We start from the raw sequence: 15,746 nt of genomic DNA, 5'->3' as shown, positions 1-15,746 counted from the left end.
GAAACAAAGTGAGGAAAACGTAAAATGGAGGATGGGGAGAATACAGAATCAGATGTTTGAAGAAAATGAGTGTTTAAAATAAAGTGAGCCTGGGAAAGACTGAAATCAATCAAGCTTCAATTTATTTCATTATGTGATTAGTAAAGAAAAAAGGTAGGCATATGCTGTAGATGTATCTTTCTTTTTAGAATTTCCTTCTCTTTTACATTAATTTGGATATTTAGTTAGTTTCAGGGCTCCACAGTAGTGCAGGATGCAGCTCATCAAAAGTATAAAGAACTTAGAGGAACATTGCAATAAGCATTATTATCACACTGTTGATTTTTTTAAAAGCAGTCACAAAACAATGTGCAGAAAACAGATATAGTTAAAGACCAAAATGGTGTTACACTCAGGTAGAAACTAAAGCTAAGTTTTTAAATTTCTATTTATCACATTCCGGTTAACAAAGACAGACATAAAGAAACATAACTGTGACAAACTGTTCATTCTCTTCCTCCTCCGGCTCTTTACGTCCTCTCTTCCACTTCAGTCAGACACTCGTCTCTTTTGGCTCTTTCTTTCTTTCTCCAGCTCTTCATATAGTATCCGTCAATTCTTGTCCTCCCTCTACGCTCCTCTTGTTCAGAGCTCCTCAGAGTGGAAAGCTGAAGTTCACAAAAGAAAACGACATGTACATCAGTCATTGGAGGTTTAAATATTAAACCAAACCTGTAGGCATAGACATGTAGGCAACCTGCATGACATGATTATCCTTTCTTCTATTTCTGTTGTTGTTTTGACCTTGTACCTCTGTAACTGAACTGCTTCTTGTGTTTGAAATGACTGTGACTAACGCATCTTTCCGCCACTTGAATAAGAGCTACTAGATGTTGTTGAAAGTATTGTGAAATGTATTAGCTCTCCAGTTAAAGTTTTCACTACAGTTAATTAGCAGTATTTTTAATGGGCCGTTGGTTCTGATAATTTAATGAAGAAGATGAGACTGGAAGTTTATTTTTATGCCTAATGTAGTTACACCATTTAGCGGGTTAAAAGGGCATCGTATTCATTATAACTGTTAGTGAGTGAGTGATTACGTTCTGACAGCTTCATCATCTATCTGCATGGCCTGGATTGTAATCATGGGCATATCATTTGCTGTTCAATACAATGTCATGCTGATTAACAGTCTTAATTCAGAACGTTACAAATTTTCATACATTATGTCATGCATGTAAATGCTATGTCTCGAATAAGATGTCCGGGGATAAGCATTTTATTCACAGTCTTAGGTATGAGTCTTTGTCATGAAATGGTTCATTAGTATGAGGGGATGTTTTCTTACATGTGATGGTTTCAGTTAGCTGGTGAATACCTTCCTCCTCCTCATCAGGAGCCACCAAACTGGCTGCAAAAGTCCACATCATCTCCAACCAATCGGTGCTCTCCTGAGCTGTGACATCAACTGGGACTCCAGCAGGGCTTGATTTTATTGGACGAAAACCACCTAAAAAGAATAAAGAAATAGAACAATAGTTCAGAAAACAAAAACAAATATATTGTAAAGCAGAGTCGAATGGGACGTAATTAAATATATTTAGATAGATATTTTAACGAGTAAAATTGAACTTGAAAAAGTAAACTGCGTGCCTCTGGCCTTCAAGCCTCTCTTAGCGATGGCAGACGGCGGAGGGAGACCTGGGGAGGAGAGACACACGACGTTTTCAGAGACATCGTGATGGGAAGTGTAGAGTACAGCTTGAAGAGAGACAAAGACAAAGATGCAGAGAGGAGAAAAGACACACAGGCGGGAGAATCCGTAAAGATGGATAAAGTTCCACAGAAGAACAATGAGCAGTGCCCTTCATGTTTTCAATCATTCACAGCCACCAACAGCTTTAGATGTAGTGTTTTGCTGCTATCATAGCAAACATGACAAAAAAGGAATTAAAAAAACATCACACACACAACAAACTCCAACTTACAGAACATGTTAGAACTTACTGAATCTCTCAATGATGCGGAGGACATGCCGGATGAGAACACAGCAAGGAACGGCAACAACGCAATCAAGTTTTCAGCAGCGTTTTCATTTAAAAGCGTAACTTTTGGTTTCCACTTCAGTAGTCTGACACTGCGACCTTAAACACGTGCCAAAAAACACAATTTCTAATAACTCACACCCTTTGTAAAGGCTTATAAGATGGAAATAATACCGTTATCAATGCTTAATTACAAATGTAAAGGCTTTATAAATCAGTTATAAGACAACATAAAGATGGATTTTGGGCTTCCTCCCCCAGCAACAATGCCCATTATTACATTTAAAAGGGCAGACTTAATGGCTAATCATACACATTTTTCATTGACTTAATAACTTGTATAATTACAAATACTTTGTTGTTGAAACCTGCAATGCTTATTGCTGACTTTGAACAACAACTGACGACTTGATGCCATCTTCAAAAGTTAACCTTGACAATTAATTCATATCTTGACAATTCATGTCTAACCAGGCCACCAACATTCTTCCTTTTTAATGGCTCATGACTGACCTTCACAGCATTAGTACCTGCTTTATTAATTAGTCATACAGCTGTTAACTAATCCTTTCTAAAGGGCAACAGTGGGTATAGTCAGGGTTCAACGGTTAAGGAGGCATTTCAAAGCCAAGATGCACAATTAAATCTAAAACTATCATGCTTATTTAATTTTTCTACATGAAGGGTTCTTTGCCACTCACACCGGCGTTTTCCCAGCGGCTGCTCTCATTAATCTATCTTTTTTACAGTTCCTCTCCCAGGTGGAAGAAGCTTTGTGCCTGTTTGTTGCCCAGTGTGGAGGAGTTGTATAAGTGATCCTCATAAACAGCTGATTAATGCACTGACATTTCTTTGATTGGCACTCCAGACAGAGACACCAGGAATAGAAGGCCAGCATTCCCCCCGCTAACTCTTTGTTGTCCTTTCATTGTCGTTACTTATTCATTCAGTCTCTCTTCCACTTTACCTGTCTACCTTCAGTCTTTTTTTGTTCATCTCTCTCATTCGAGTATCTTCTTCTCTTGTCTTTCTTTAAATCTATTTTCTGTCTCAGTCTTATTCCATTACCTCATCCTGGGGCTCTTTTGTGTCTGTTGTCTGCCTACTTCTCTCTACCTGCTTTTATTTATGTGCAGTTTAGCAGCCACATCTAAATGATAAAACACAATGAAATATTATACAGCATGTACGTATGTATACATATATATGCCTAGTGTGAATGTCTATTGTTCCCCATTCACAGACACATACACACACACACACACACACACACACACACACACACACACACACACAAGCTCTTTCGCGACAAGGAGAATTGCACTTTTTCTTCATTGTCCGAGAATGTCTCCTTGCTGTTTCATTTACACACACTGGCCCGCTATTGAAATGTCATGATGGAGAAAAGCCTTGTGATTAAAAATGCAGCCCAGCATTTTGTCATTGTCAAATTCTATATTTGCTTCAAAGAATGGAAGATAACTGCAATGTGCAGGGGACGCTTTGCTTTCTGTGGGCATTTACTCCTCAGCCCAGCACTATCATTAGCCCTGGGAGAAATGTATCTTACTTCTGTAGACTTAGGGAAAAGATTTGAAATTGTCTCGATATCGCTACATGAAATAAAGAAAATGTCATTGAGGGACTCAATCTCCAACAGGCCGACAGATTGATGTTGTCATTATACACAACAGTCGTAACCCAATACCTTTATCTATTTTAAGCTTGTGTATCACATCACAGGTAGAGGAAACACATGTAGCCTATATGCTATTTCCCACTAGTAATGCAGATTATGCAGACACACGTTTTGAGTTGTCATGCACATAAAGACAGGGATGGAGAATACACAGACTGGTGACAAATTAAAGGAAAACCTGAATGAGTGAGTGAAGTGGAACAGTCACACAGATGCCAATTTACCGAGTTGTGAGCCTTTGGGAGATTTTTGAGGAACTTGTCAGACAGCTCTCTCTTTTTTCCTTTAATATGTCATCCATCTGTAGCTGACAGGCTTATAAACAGTTTGCATTTTAACAGCAGACAAGAACAAACATGTCAGTAACTAAGTTAACAAAAGTTTTGCATCAGGAAACAATGCTTAAAGGGTAAATCATCCCTGAACACTTGAGCTAGCACAGCCACGTCCCTAAACTCAAGTCATCTTGACAATGCCAACCTTCAAGAGAACGGAGAGCTGGAGGAGTTTCATTAAACCTTCCGTTAATGTTAATTGCTCCATAAAAGGGAAAAGGTTTGCAGATGGTTTTGAGACAGCAGTCAAAGGTACAACATCTACTGAGCTAAATGAGCTTGTTACTGTAACTGACTTGCTTACTGACATTTAGCATTTACACTCATTGTAAGTAACGGGACAGTGGTGTAAGTTAGCATGTTCTTGTCATACATTTCAACCAATAGAGAGCACCATATATGCTACGTGTGCCGGCACAGACTGAATATAATATTAGCGGTCTATGTGTGCTGCTTTAGTGTTAATTTACCCTTGTCACAAACAGAGGCTTGTGTTTGAAATACTGGACACATATTAGACAAGGATCATGTATAACTTCATCATCCCTGGTGCTGGGCAAGCGATGCGGTAAACCAAGCATGCAGTGCAGCCAAACTGTCAGGGGTTTTGCCGTTTTTACCAGAAGATAAACACACGGGGTCGTCACAGTATGATGTGTACTCTTTGGATGGGATGGCAGGTGATTGACAGCATGAGGATGGAGAAGATGTGAAGGGTGGGGTTGAAGGAAGGAGGAGAGTGAGGAGAGGAGTTAAAGATGGGTCTGTTGGATGTGTGAGGCAGGACTATCCTTCCACTGTAGGATAGTCCAAATAGCTTAAATATTAATGTGTGGTAGTGGTGGGAGTGATAGGGAGCAGTAGAATTGATTGACAGGTCCTCATCACAGTAAAATAACCACACACTGGAATTCACAAAAAATCAAAGAGATTGATTTCTTGTTGTGTGGTTGGAAGATCGGAGGCAGTTTGACCTTTGGGTGTCAGGTCTGTTTAGATCACTACATCCTAATGCTTTACCAGTATGCTTGTGTGGACTGAAGTCCATTTTTCTGAAAGATTTTCCTATCATTTCCAATAAATAGAACAATGGAATTTGTTACTAAATATAGTGACAGTGGCAATGTACTTTAAAAAAAAGCTTAGTTCATGTTTATTACAAATTTCCATTCATTATTGAAACCCCATACTGTAAATATTCAACGCTTGCCTGTAGACAAATTTCACATTTTCTATCTGACACGCCGGCAAATAATTGTGTCTAGTAATTGAACATTGTCTATATTCTTATAGATTTAGTGCCGAATAGTCTATACTAACGTTTCATTTACGGTTATTGTTCTGGTGCCGTTGGAGGTTCCACCCAGGGGTGAAGCAATTTGAGAGAGAGAGAGTAAGCAATTCTCCAGATGTCCCTAATTTTAGGTCGGGTGTCCCTCACCTTCTGCTCTCTTTATTTGGGTTTTTTAAACTCCGGTTGATCTGGGAAACATCCTCTGAGCTAGAACTGACAATCAACTTTTGCTCTAAGTGTAAAGTAGCCTAATTTAAAAAACTGTTCAGGGTTTCATTTCTTTGGCTAGATATCATCCCAGATTTTGTTCTGCTGAACAACATGCACGTTTGTTCTCTCTTGATTTCTCCCGTTGTGCTGCAATCAGACGTTTCTTTTTATCTCAAGATACAAATTAACGGGCGAGCAGAGCCTTGTGAGCCTGATCACAATGTGAGTAGGCAGTCTTAAGCGGAAAAGAAAACGTTTGAAGGAGATCTTGACTGCAGCATTTACTTTAATCAATCAGTAACATAGCCGCGTTCTCATGGAAATTCATTTTCTGTTATCTCATGACAATGAAGGAATTAACCGTGATCACAGAAAACGAAACTTGATTACTCAAGACAATTAACTTATGAGCTGGAGATAAGATTAGAAATATAGGAGGACACAACGCTGCTCTCATTGTTGTAGTGCAGTCGGCAACAAATGTAATTTGAAGAAAAGAATTACATGTCAACCACAGAAATCCCAGCTTTAAATTAGATTAAATCAGAACTACATTTTTTATGATGACTAATAACTCCCTTTGAGTGTGTCATTGGTATGCATGTTATCAACAGAAAGTGTCCTTTCAATCCATTCTACCCGTGATGGCATTGAAAATGAGAGGGAGTAATTAGACCTCAGAATGTACACAGCTGTATTTCTACACTTGTACATAAATTATCAACTGGGGGGCTGATTCATTTGAGAGTTTAGGTGAAGATATGATTGTGATAACTCTAAAAACGGTGTGTCATTTTCATATAATCCATCTGTCAAGTGAAGGAAAACACACAACACACCACTTTCAATATAACCAGCACCACAATGTTGTGTGATGAAAAGAAAAACGAGATGCCGTGTGTTTCCTAAAACTCGACACACGGACATTGAAAATGACGACCTTTATGAGAGCACGTCCACTTTTGAAGTCTGCTTCAAAAATGCCTGAAATGCCCAGATGCAATATGGATGTTTAATATGTGATGTGTGAAGAATGGGTGTAAATGAGTTGGAGGAACATGTCATTATGTATAATAAAACATTACAAGCACATCATAATCACATCATGATGGAATTATATTCATTGTTGAATGGTAAAATTGATGGCAAACCTTCACTTGAAATGCAAACGATCTATTGAAAGATCAAAATGACAATCCAAATTTAAATAATCAACAATGAGGGATTACCTGTCACAGTTTTATAGTCGAGCAAATCAAAAAGAACAATGGCGACTCCCGACCACGTGATGACCAGAGCCACAACCAGAAGCCAGGCCATCGGAGAACTGAAAGTCAAAATGACATCATCCAAAAATGTCTTCTGATTGGTCTGAGCTGGAGGGACCGCCTCCTTGCCGTTGGCTTGACTGCTCATTGGTGAGGAAAGCTGAGTACAGGAAGAAGGGTCGGGGCAAAGAGAGAGAGAGGGAGGCAGAGGGACACGATTACAAAAAGCAAAGGAAGATGATGAAGAGAGCAAGGATGAGGGACCTAAAGAAAAGTGGAGGAGTTTTTGGATGACTGAAGAAAATGTTAGGCTTTCAAACCACAATAAAAAAATGCCATAAGAAAATGCAAGAATAGATTCAGTTGAAACCCCCAAAAAGCCTGTGTCTGCTACTAAAGTTAAATGACATCACACAAATCTTAATTGATTTGTGCGATGTCATAGCTAATTAGCTAACATGCGTAGCTAAAAGCTAATTCAAGGAAATTAGAGTAATTGGATTGGAATTAAAAATTGCTGTTTTGATAAACATTGTTAATATCCCAGTTTAGTATTTCATTAAAGTGTGATTTGAAAGTGAATGATAAAAAGCCCAAACCTCCGTGGTCAGAATGCTTCTAGGCTCTCTGTCAAAAACTTCTTGTCTGTAATTGCAAAATTGGGGGAGCACCCCTTCAACCCTTGTGTCGTCTTCTTGTCAACCGTGGGGAAAAAGAGTTTTTTTTTCAACACTATTATTGCTTTTTCCGACATTTTTGTCACTTTTTTAATGTTGTGGTTACTTTTTTGATTTTTCCAAAGTTCTTTGATATTTCTAATGTTGACATTTTCAGCACTTATTTTGAAGGCCCATTTTTTGTGTGAAAAAAACCCTAATTTGACTCAAATTTGACCCAAGGACAACATGAGGGTTAAACGTGCATTCACTGATTTTATTAGTCAATTAGTTAGGGGGCAGCGAAAAAAGCTAGAAAAAACGTTGACATATTATCAGCTTTAAACTTGATCTGGAGAACTTAGACATCTAGCACGTGCAGAGAAACCAATCAGAATTCAGATTTTTACTAAAAACAGCTGTCTGCTGCGGTTGGAGCTAACTAAAACAGTTGAGTTGCCAACCGGAAAACCAAAGCAATGATTGAAGCGTCACTGAACAAGCTACGTGGAGCCGACAAGAACTACGTAGTCAGTGGATCCTTTTCTGTTGGTTTGTCACTATGACATCTCTGAGTTCTCCAAAGTTTTTAAGTTTTCCAAGTTCAAATTTTCTGCCATTGGTGGCAGATTTCTGTTGCACAAGGACACCTGGGAAGACAACCTGTGAGTTGGGGGGGGTTCTTGGCTGTGAGGTCTTTAGTATGAAAACATAAGGTTACAGCTAATGGTGGTATTGATACTAAGCTCCTGATATTAATAACCTCCCACCAGATTCACCACTAAACCAAATTTGTGTAACTTTAAAGTGTGCTTAATCTGAGTAGCCTCCACAGTATGTACAACATGCCTGTCTGTTGCTCTCATATTAGCATGTCTTTTTGATTAATGCACACAGCAGCTGTGCTCAGTGAATAATTCAAGTATGTTTTTCCTTGTGTGAGGATGAGGATGAGAGAGGAAAAGAGAGAGAGAGAGAGAGACAGACAGACAGACAGACAGAGATACCCGAGGTGATGAGGAGATTAATTTCTGTCTCACTTTGAAAAATCTGCTCTACAAGACAAATTACTTCACCAAGAAAGTTTTCATCATTGTATGGCGGCGGGGCCGTGCGCCATAACATGATTATGTGCCTGCGTCAGGTTGTTTGTGTTCATTAGACGGCGTGCTGCGACAAACGCCTGAGATGATTTATTTTTCCTTCTGTTTCTCTGCCTGCCTCAGACGCAGCTTATCTGCAAACACAAAGTGATAGCTACACTGTTGTGGAGATTTTAATTCAAATAGGGACTGATATATTTGCCCTTCTGGATAGTATTAATGAGGCCCTGAAGGATGCAGATCCATGTGAGTCCTGTGTGCTCTGTACTGGTCCAGCTGAGGCATTTTACACCAGTCATTATGACAATTTCATTGACACAATTAGGTGGCGGTTTGGCCTCTAATGTTTTTCATCTTCACTATGAATTAATAGCAGAGTGTTGATTGGTGACAATGTTGCTCCTTCGCTCCTCATTATACTAATATGGACTTTCTCTCAATACAGTTGCTTCGATGAGTAAATTGCCCATATTATAGCCTGTTATATAGCCTTTGCGCTCAAACCCAGGTGGTGTGCTCATCTGCACAAGACTATAAAACAGTGAATGCAGCAACAAGTACACGAGCTAGATGCAAAAAGCAAGAGTTCTTTGGGTTGGCTGGATTAACCTTTTCGAGGGCCCAATAGCAAAACATTGATGTTGGACCATCATTAAATCCTCCATCAACCCATAACCAGTCCTCTGTGCATGTGTACCTCCAAGTTCCCATCAATGATGAAAAATTGATCACGCTACACTTGGCAGCTAAATTATATGCCCTGAGACCAATATTGTACTCCAGAATAGTCAACTATTCAAATATTCAACCATCAAAACTACTATTTTACACAGGGGCATCATTGTTGCATGATGTTTCATCTATGGTTTTAATTTGGTGCCGTAATGATGCACTGGCAATGTCTCAGATATGCATGTAATTACATCAGATATTCAGCAGTTGACGGTGTGGGTAAGCAAGTCATAGTTGTTCTATGTGACTGAAGACACTGCAATGCAAGGCGGTAAAGCAACGCACATTTTTTTGAACGCTAACCCAAATTGGGGTTAGCTGTAGCGCCAGAGAGTCTGTTTATCAGGGACACGCAGACGTTGGATTTTTTTTCATTTTGCCCTTTCATTATGGCGTTTCATTGTGGTGAGTAGTCTAATTTTTCAACTTTTGTTTGCACTGTTTAAAGCCTATTTTCTAATAAGCTTTGTTCTTATGACAGCTTATTCCACCATTGATGTTTTTTAATAAACAAGTAACAATCACAAACGTCATGAAATCTGTGGATATTTGTGTTTATTAGCGATATTGCTGTTTGTGGAGTAACCTACACTATTCATTAATGGCCTAATGAGCGGAACATGAACTAAAATGATTAAGTCTTACAACAAGATTTTGACATAGGGCCCCTGTTATTCAGTAATGGACGCCTCTAAGTGTTTCTCTGCTCACTTTTGAAAACACTTCACTGTCACAATACTTTCAGAAAGTTGGGGAGAGAGAGAGAAAGAGAGAGAGAGAGAGAGAGAATGGTCAGAATTAATGCAGCAAGGTTTGAAATATGTTAACATTTAGTCCTCAAGTGTCCTACGATGCAATGCACAAAGGATTTCACATATGAAAAAAGTGCCAATTCTTTGTAGAGTTTACGTAATTGGCTGAAGCCTTCCAACGTCACAGTTTGAAAAACATCCAATGGCACATGTATACCTTTCTGTTATTTTTTCAATTCTATTATACAAACTGAAAAAAATCTATGCATCGACTGTACAATGTGATCCAGGATGGTTGCATAGTGAGAATAATAGATGCGTTTTGATACAGCAGCTTGTTTTAGGCTGACCTTTCTATTGCTGTATTCAGATAAACTACAAAATCAATATAACATCATTCTGCCCACGCACACTCAAATATGCATTTGTGTGCGTGTGATTCAAGAAAGTTAACCATTGATCTGTGTGTGCTGGGCATTGATTAAGTGAAGGCCTAGCAACGGCTGGTCAGGCCGACACATTGATCCACAGCAGGTAAAACAGTCACGATGTTACAATGACAGAAGGTTGGAGCACAGTCTGAATGTCATGCAGCAGAGCAAAGAGGCTATCATCCACTTCACCACTGTTCTCCAAGCATCTAATTACAGTATAGTAGCTTGAGTCACAGTCTGCAAACATTTCCCCCTCGCAGTACGTATGTATTTGTCCTGATGACCCAAACCACCTGTTGTTAAGTGCTGACCTGATTTACACACACACACACACACACACACACACACACACACACACACACACACACACACACACACACACACACACACACATACACACACACTCAAGGACCACAAGGACACCAACTGCTGCTGTTGCCTTCTCCACACCAAAGGAATGAATAGAATTAGAACGATGTGGGTTCAGGCTACTATCTGGTGTTTGAGGGCAAATGAAAGGCAACATAGGCAGTGTGGAGAGTGTGAGTCATACAACACATCCTCATACCTAAACAATATGACAGGTTGATTTCTAAAGACTCCCAAAAACGCCACACACGACCAGCATGTCTTTTTTTCCTCTTTCGTTTCCTGTTACGACCCTTTTGATTTATCTTGAGACCCTTTTGAGGGCCCCAGACCCCTAGCATAAAATATTTCTTAGCGTATGTGCAAAGGCAATGAAAGCAGGGAAATAAATGCACTGTCAAAAGAGAGGAAACAAATAAAAGAGAGATAATGCATTATTGATCGTCAAAAAATCACATCAAAGCGAGTTTTTTTCAAACGTTGTTCCCAACTTAGGGGATCTCAAGACATAGCCGAGAGATCCCGGGATGACACAAGGGACAAGAAAGAAAAATTATATTATTTCTTTCTCATGAATTGCTGAATGCTACCAACTCTGCAAGCCTCTAAGTGTTTGGACTGCTCATAAATCATGCCCACATTCCCTGATCTGTGTTAAGGAAGCACGAGTACTGTACAGGTCACCAGCCAAACAGGTTAGAAACCACTGGTTTAACAGGTGTGTTATGAGAATAAAGAGTGAGTTCCAAGCAATACTCTACGTGTGAAAATGTGGCTATTTCTATACATTTTCTACTGACAAAGTGTCAGAGTTAACAACCTTTTCAACTGATAATTTAAAAATGTTGTATCTCATGTGCACACTTGATATGCTTATAGTCAACAAAAAACATCTGCAATCGGCAATATAAGGATACAATGTGGCATTTAATAGATTAATACTTTGTTTAACATGATTTTCCCTAAAAACTCTGAAAAGGGGCTGAAAGCACTACCACTTCCACTAGAAACATTGGGGAGATTCCTATTGGAGTCTCATGGCAGATTCAGACAGGAGGACAGTGCATCCTGTACGAACCTGCTGAAACAGCCACAATGACACTGTGTTTTCAGTTTATTTAGTCTACAAAGTAAAAGAAATAAAATCACAATGTAAGTGATACATTAAAGCGCCCATATTATGGTCATTTTCAGGTTCATAATTGTATTTTGAGGCTGTACCAGAGTAATTTACATAGTTTCATTTTCAAAAAACACCATATTTGTTATCACCTTGTGTGTTTTGGTCTGTTTTTGCTGGAGAGTGAGACATTTCACTTCTATACTATCTTTGTTGGGAGTCACACATGCGCGTCAGCTAGGTAATGATAACTTCAGCCAAATAACTCTTTCTCCAACTTTGGTCAGTAAAAGGCTGATTTTGAACAGCTCACCCGGAGAATGAAGGCAGAGGACAATCAGAAACCTATATCTCACTCAAAACAGCATGGCTTGTTTTATTTTCCAGGTTTGTATCCGTGTGGAAGCACCAGAGACACAAAATAACACCCCAACTCCCAGAAAAAGTGACTTTTTCATAATATGGGCACTTTAATGTGTACAGCACACCCAAGGAAGAAAACAACAGACATTCTAGCTGACATTTAGATTATAACACAAATGTTCATTAGTTTTGATTTATTTGACCTTAATATTAAAACTCCTTAAACACCATTAACGTTGCTGTTTTCCACCTTGTAAAGTTTGGCAGTATATCCTCAGCAGCTAACCTTAAGTAGATACTGTAAATGAGAACAAGTAGGAATAACTACGTAGACCTTCAGCATTCAGTATCAGATCATTATTATAAAGTTCAGCCAGAATGACATGGATTTTTACAATACCTTGGGCTTTGAGTTTGCTGGATGTTTAGTGATAACCTTCACTCCTTCAAAGACTTTGGAAATGCACCGTTACCATAGAAACGCACATGTAACTCCTTCGTTAAATCCTCTTTGGCCCCGGTTGGTTGTGAGAAAAAGACGATTGAGGGAAAACGCTCAAATCCGGCGGCAGAAAGCGTACAGCGATTGTAGTTAAGCTGGATCACAGCAGGTCTAAAAATACACTAAAACCTTCCCCACAGGAGAAACTGGAAGGAACGCCAGAAAACAGCTCTTTGAATGTTTTATTGTTCTTGTTAATTTCAAAGTTCTTCTTGAAGGATTCAGCTTGTGTTCAAGAGTCAAAGTTTCTGATCAGTTCCAGCTAGTTAACTGCTAGACAGTAAAACGGAAAGAGAAAGAGAGAGAGAGAGAGAGAGAGACCGAAAAGGGGTTGACATACTGAGAGTCACCCTGCCCCCTCTGAGGGTCCAAAATAGAGAGATAGTGGACGTGAAAACGGGGGGGGGGAGACAGTCGAGTGGAAGAAAACAGGGGATATAGGAGCAAAAGATTCAGGAAAATGAGGAAGAGAAAAGACCAAAGTGAAGAGGAAAGGGTGAAAAAGTCTCTTGTGCCATGTGTGTGTGTGTCTCTCAGAAACACAGAGCGTATTAATCATGTTTTAATGATGGAGACAGCCAGAGGCAGCCTACAGCTGATGTTACATCAGTGTTCCTCCTCTGAGAGGACCGTCATTCCTTTCCTGACCTCACCTATACCGGACCTGTCCCCTGCCAAGATATCTAGACAATTCCCTCCCACCTGTGAAGTGACTGAAGAAGTGCTATCATTGATTTAGTTTCATTGATTACATGCTTTAGTATGATGGTGGGTCCTCCAAAAACAACCCTACCAGTTACACAACAGGAGACCAAACTTATTCACTTTGTGCCTTTGACAAAAACTTTGAAATTGTAAGTACTCAGAACATTAAACTTTTGAATCTGCCAGTCATTCTTCCAACTATTCTTACACGTTCTCCAGGGAAAGCATATTTCCTTCGAATATTTACACCTCGTCAAATAGAGGTCAGAGTGAAGTGTAAATAAAGCAATACATATCTAGTCGAGCTCCATGCGAGTTCTTAAGTCCTGTCACAATCTTTTTTTGATGCCCAGTTTAAACAAGAGTTTCTGTGCAGTGGGAAGAAGTAACCTGACCCCCAGTCTTGCCCTGGGAGCCTGCGCGGCAAGGGCTATAAATAGAGATACAGATAGCAGCTGGTGTTAACATTAGACTGGACTGCTTTATATGTAGGGCATACAGAGGGGGCCGAGGGCTGGAAGACATAACGCAACACAAACTAACACACACACCTACGCACGCACAAACACACACACACACACACACACACACACACATGCAGATGCAACATGTAAAATTCAGTTCCTAAAGTCTGTAAAGCCATACACAATTAAAAGTTAAGGAATGTAGGGAAATGACTGGGTTAGGGTGGGGGCTGAACTTTACATTTCACTTTTTTTAAAAGCAAGACCCGACCAAGTACTATTACTGTAATAGTTTCTTTGGATCCTCTCCAGAAAAGTTTTGACTACCTCGCCTTTAGCCAAACATATTTGCCACATGTGTGTCACACATATCTGTCTCCGTTCTTTTCTTGGCTAAGCAACCCAATAACTGTTTACTGTTATGCCACGTTTAGATTTTTCATTTTTTTGTCAGATAGCTGCCACACACACACACACACACACAAAAATGTGTATACCCGAGAGGCATGTTCTAATGAAGCAAACCATTCAAACAACTGATGAAACTAACAGCAATCAACAAGAACACTCACTCACACACATAACAAGTGTGTGTGTGTGTGTGTGTGTGTGTGTGTGTGTGTGTGTGTGTGTGTGTGTGTGTGTGTGTGTGTGTGTGTGTGTGTAAAAAGTAAACGACTGCAGTCTTCCCCATGTTGACAGATTTGGTTGTGTATTCTCCAGTGATACATAACACTTTCATAGTTGAGAGGTGATATTAACCAAAATATAAAGACATCAATGTGCTGATGTTGTTAGTACAAGTACAGTACAGTAAGTAAAGTACAATAACCTTGAATTTGTACTAAAGACAGTACTTGTAAATGTACTTATCTACATTCCACTATTGTGTACAGCTTACAATAGGATCTACATGAGAAGACAAAAAAGATGGCATTACTGTGAGTGAGACTTTGTCGTGTCCCTGTTGACTATCACATTATCACTAATTGTTGAACAGTCGTCCCCAAATAATGAATTATATGCCACATTTATTTTTTATTTTTATTCTTTTGTTTCTGTTAAAAATACACATCTATAGTGCCTCTTGTGTATTCTTGCATTTAGGTTTAGGAAAAGCCCAGGTGTAACTAATGACATTAACAACAACTCTGCTCTGCTCAGGTGTTTTCACTTATTCTGGTTTATTAGAGCTCCGCTCAGCTTGAAGTTGGAATGATATAATTTCACTTACAATTCAATTGCTGTACTGTCACATGACAACTGACATGATGCATTGTGATCCTATGGTAACAACACACACACACACGCACAAATAAAATCATCTGGCAGTGTGTTTTGGGGTATAGGAACTATTTCCTAGTAGTTTCTAAGCTGTACAAATGTGGTCTGTGTAAACCAACCATGCCCCATTAATCCCAATTTAACTCCTGTATTCACCTTAACCACTTGGTTGCCATGACACCCCAGGGTAGCTTAGTGACAAAATGCTGCTTCCTGATCTTTTCTATTAACCCTACAGTCTACAAACACATGTCAGAAGGCATACCTGTTCTATTAGGTTCCACACCACGTGTCAGGTTTGTGGAAAAGTAGGAAAAATCGATTATCTGACTTACTAGTAACTAACAAAAAAGCTTTTAGTGTGACTCAGACCTTTGGATATAACACTAATTGGAGTCTTAAAGGTGTGACTTAAGGTCAGGCCAGTAGTGA

General features: G+C 39.4%; 1 protein-coding gene across 6 annotated transcripts; it reads right to left on the bottom strand.

Moving 5' to 3' along the window:
* Positions 1–328: 328 nt before the first annotated feature.
* On the bottom strand, positions 329–13,241 carry LOC117961670 (triadin-like). 6 transcript variants are annotated; one of them, XM_034900506.1, is made up of 6 exons: positions 12,760–13,241; positions 6,792–6,990; positions 4,679–4,720; positions 1,633–1,740; positions 1,358–1,489; positions 329–647 (listed from the first exon to the last, which is right to left on the bottom strand). In XM_034900506.1, exons 2-6 carry the CDS (start codon positions 6,976–6,978, stop codon positions 625–627), a joined length of 492 nt encoding a protein of 163 aa, XP_034756397.1. In that variant the 5' UTR covers positions 6,979–6,990; positions 12,760–13,241; the 3' UTR covers positions 329–624. The 6 variants fall into 6 exon arrangements, with proteins under 6 accessions (XP_034756397.1, XP_034756400.1, XP_034756396.1 ...); XM_034900509.1 differs by having other exon boundaries at positions 1,633–1,680; positions 12,760–13,236; XM_034900505.1 differs by having other exon boundaries at positions 1,328–1,489; positions 12,760–13,232.
* Positions 13,242–15,746: the final 2,505 nt, after the last annotated feature.

This window comes from Etheostoma cragini, chromosome 18 (assembly GCF_013103735.1).
Source record: "Etheostoma cragini isolate CJK2018 chromosome 18, CSU_Ecrag_1.0, whole genome shotgun sequence".
NCBI classification, from domain to species: Eukaryota; Metazoa; Chordata; class Actinopteri; order Perciformes; family Percidae; genus Etheostoma; species Etheostoma cragini.
The sequence above is the reverse complement of the archived record's forward strand: the minus strand, read 5'-3'. Positions and strand labels throughout refer to the sequence as shown.

What these genes read in the sequence shown, in the direction of transcription:
- LOC117961670 (XM_034900505.1), bottom strand. Translation starts at nt 6,978, where the DNA reads ATGAGCAGTCAAGCCAACGGCAAGGAGGCGGTCCCTCCAGCTCAGACC. An exon ending in CGACTATAAAACTGTGACAG is followed by an intron (nt 4,721 to 6,791) that starts GTAATCCCTCAT and finishes TCCCATCCAAAG; the next exon opens with AGTACACATCATACTGTGAC. An exon ending in GCTAACTGAAACCATCACAT is followed by an intron (nt 648 to 1,327) that starts GTAAGAAAACAT and finishes TGTGAACTTCAG; the next exon opens with CTTTCCACTCTGAGGAGCTC.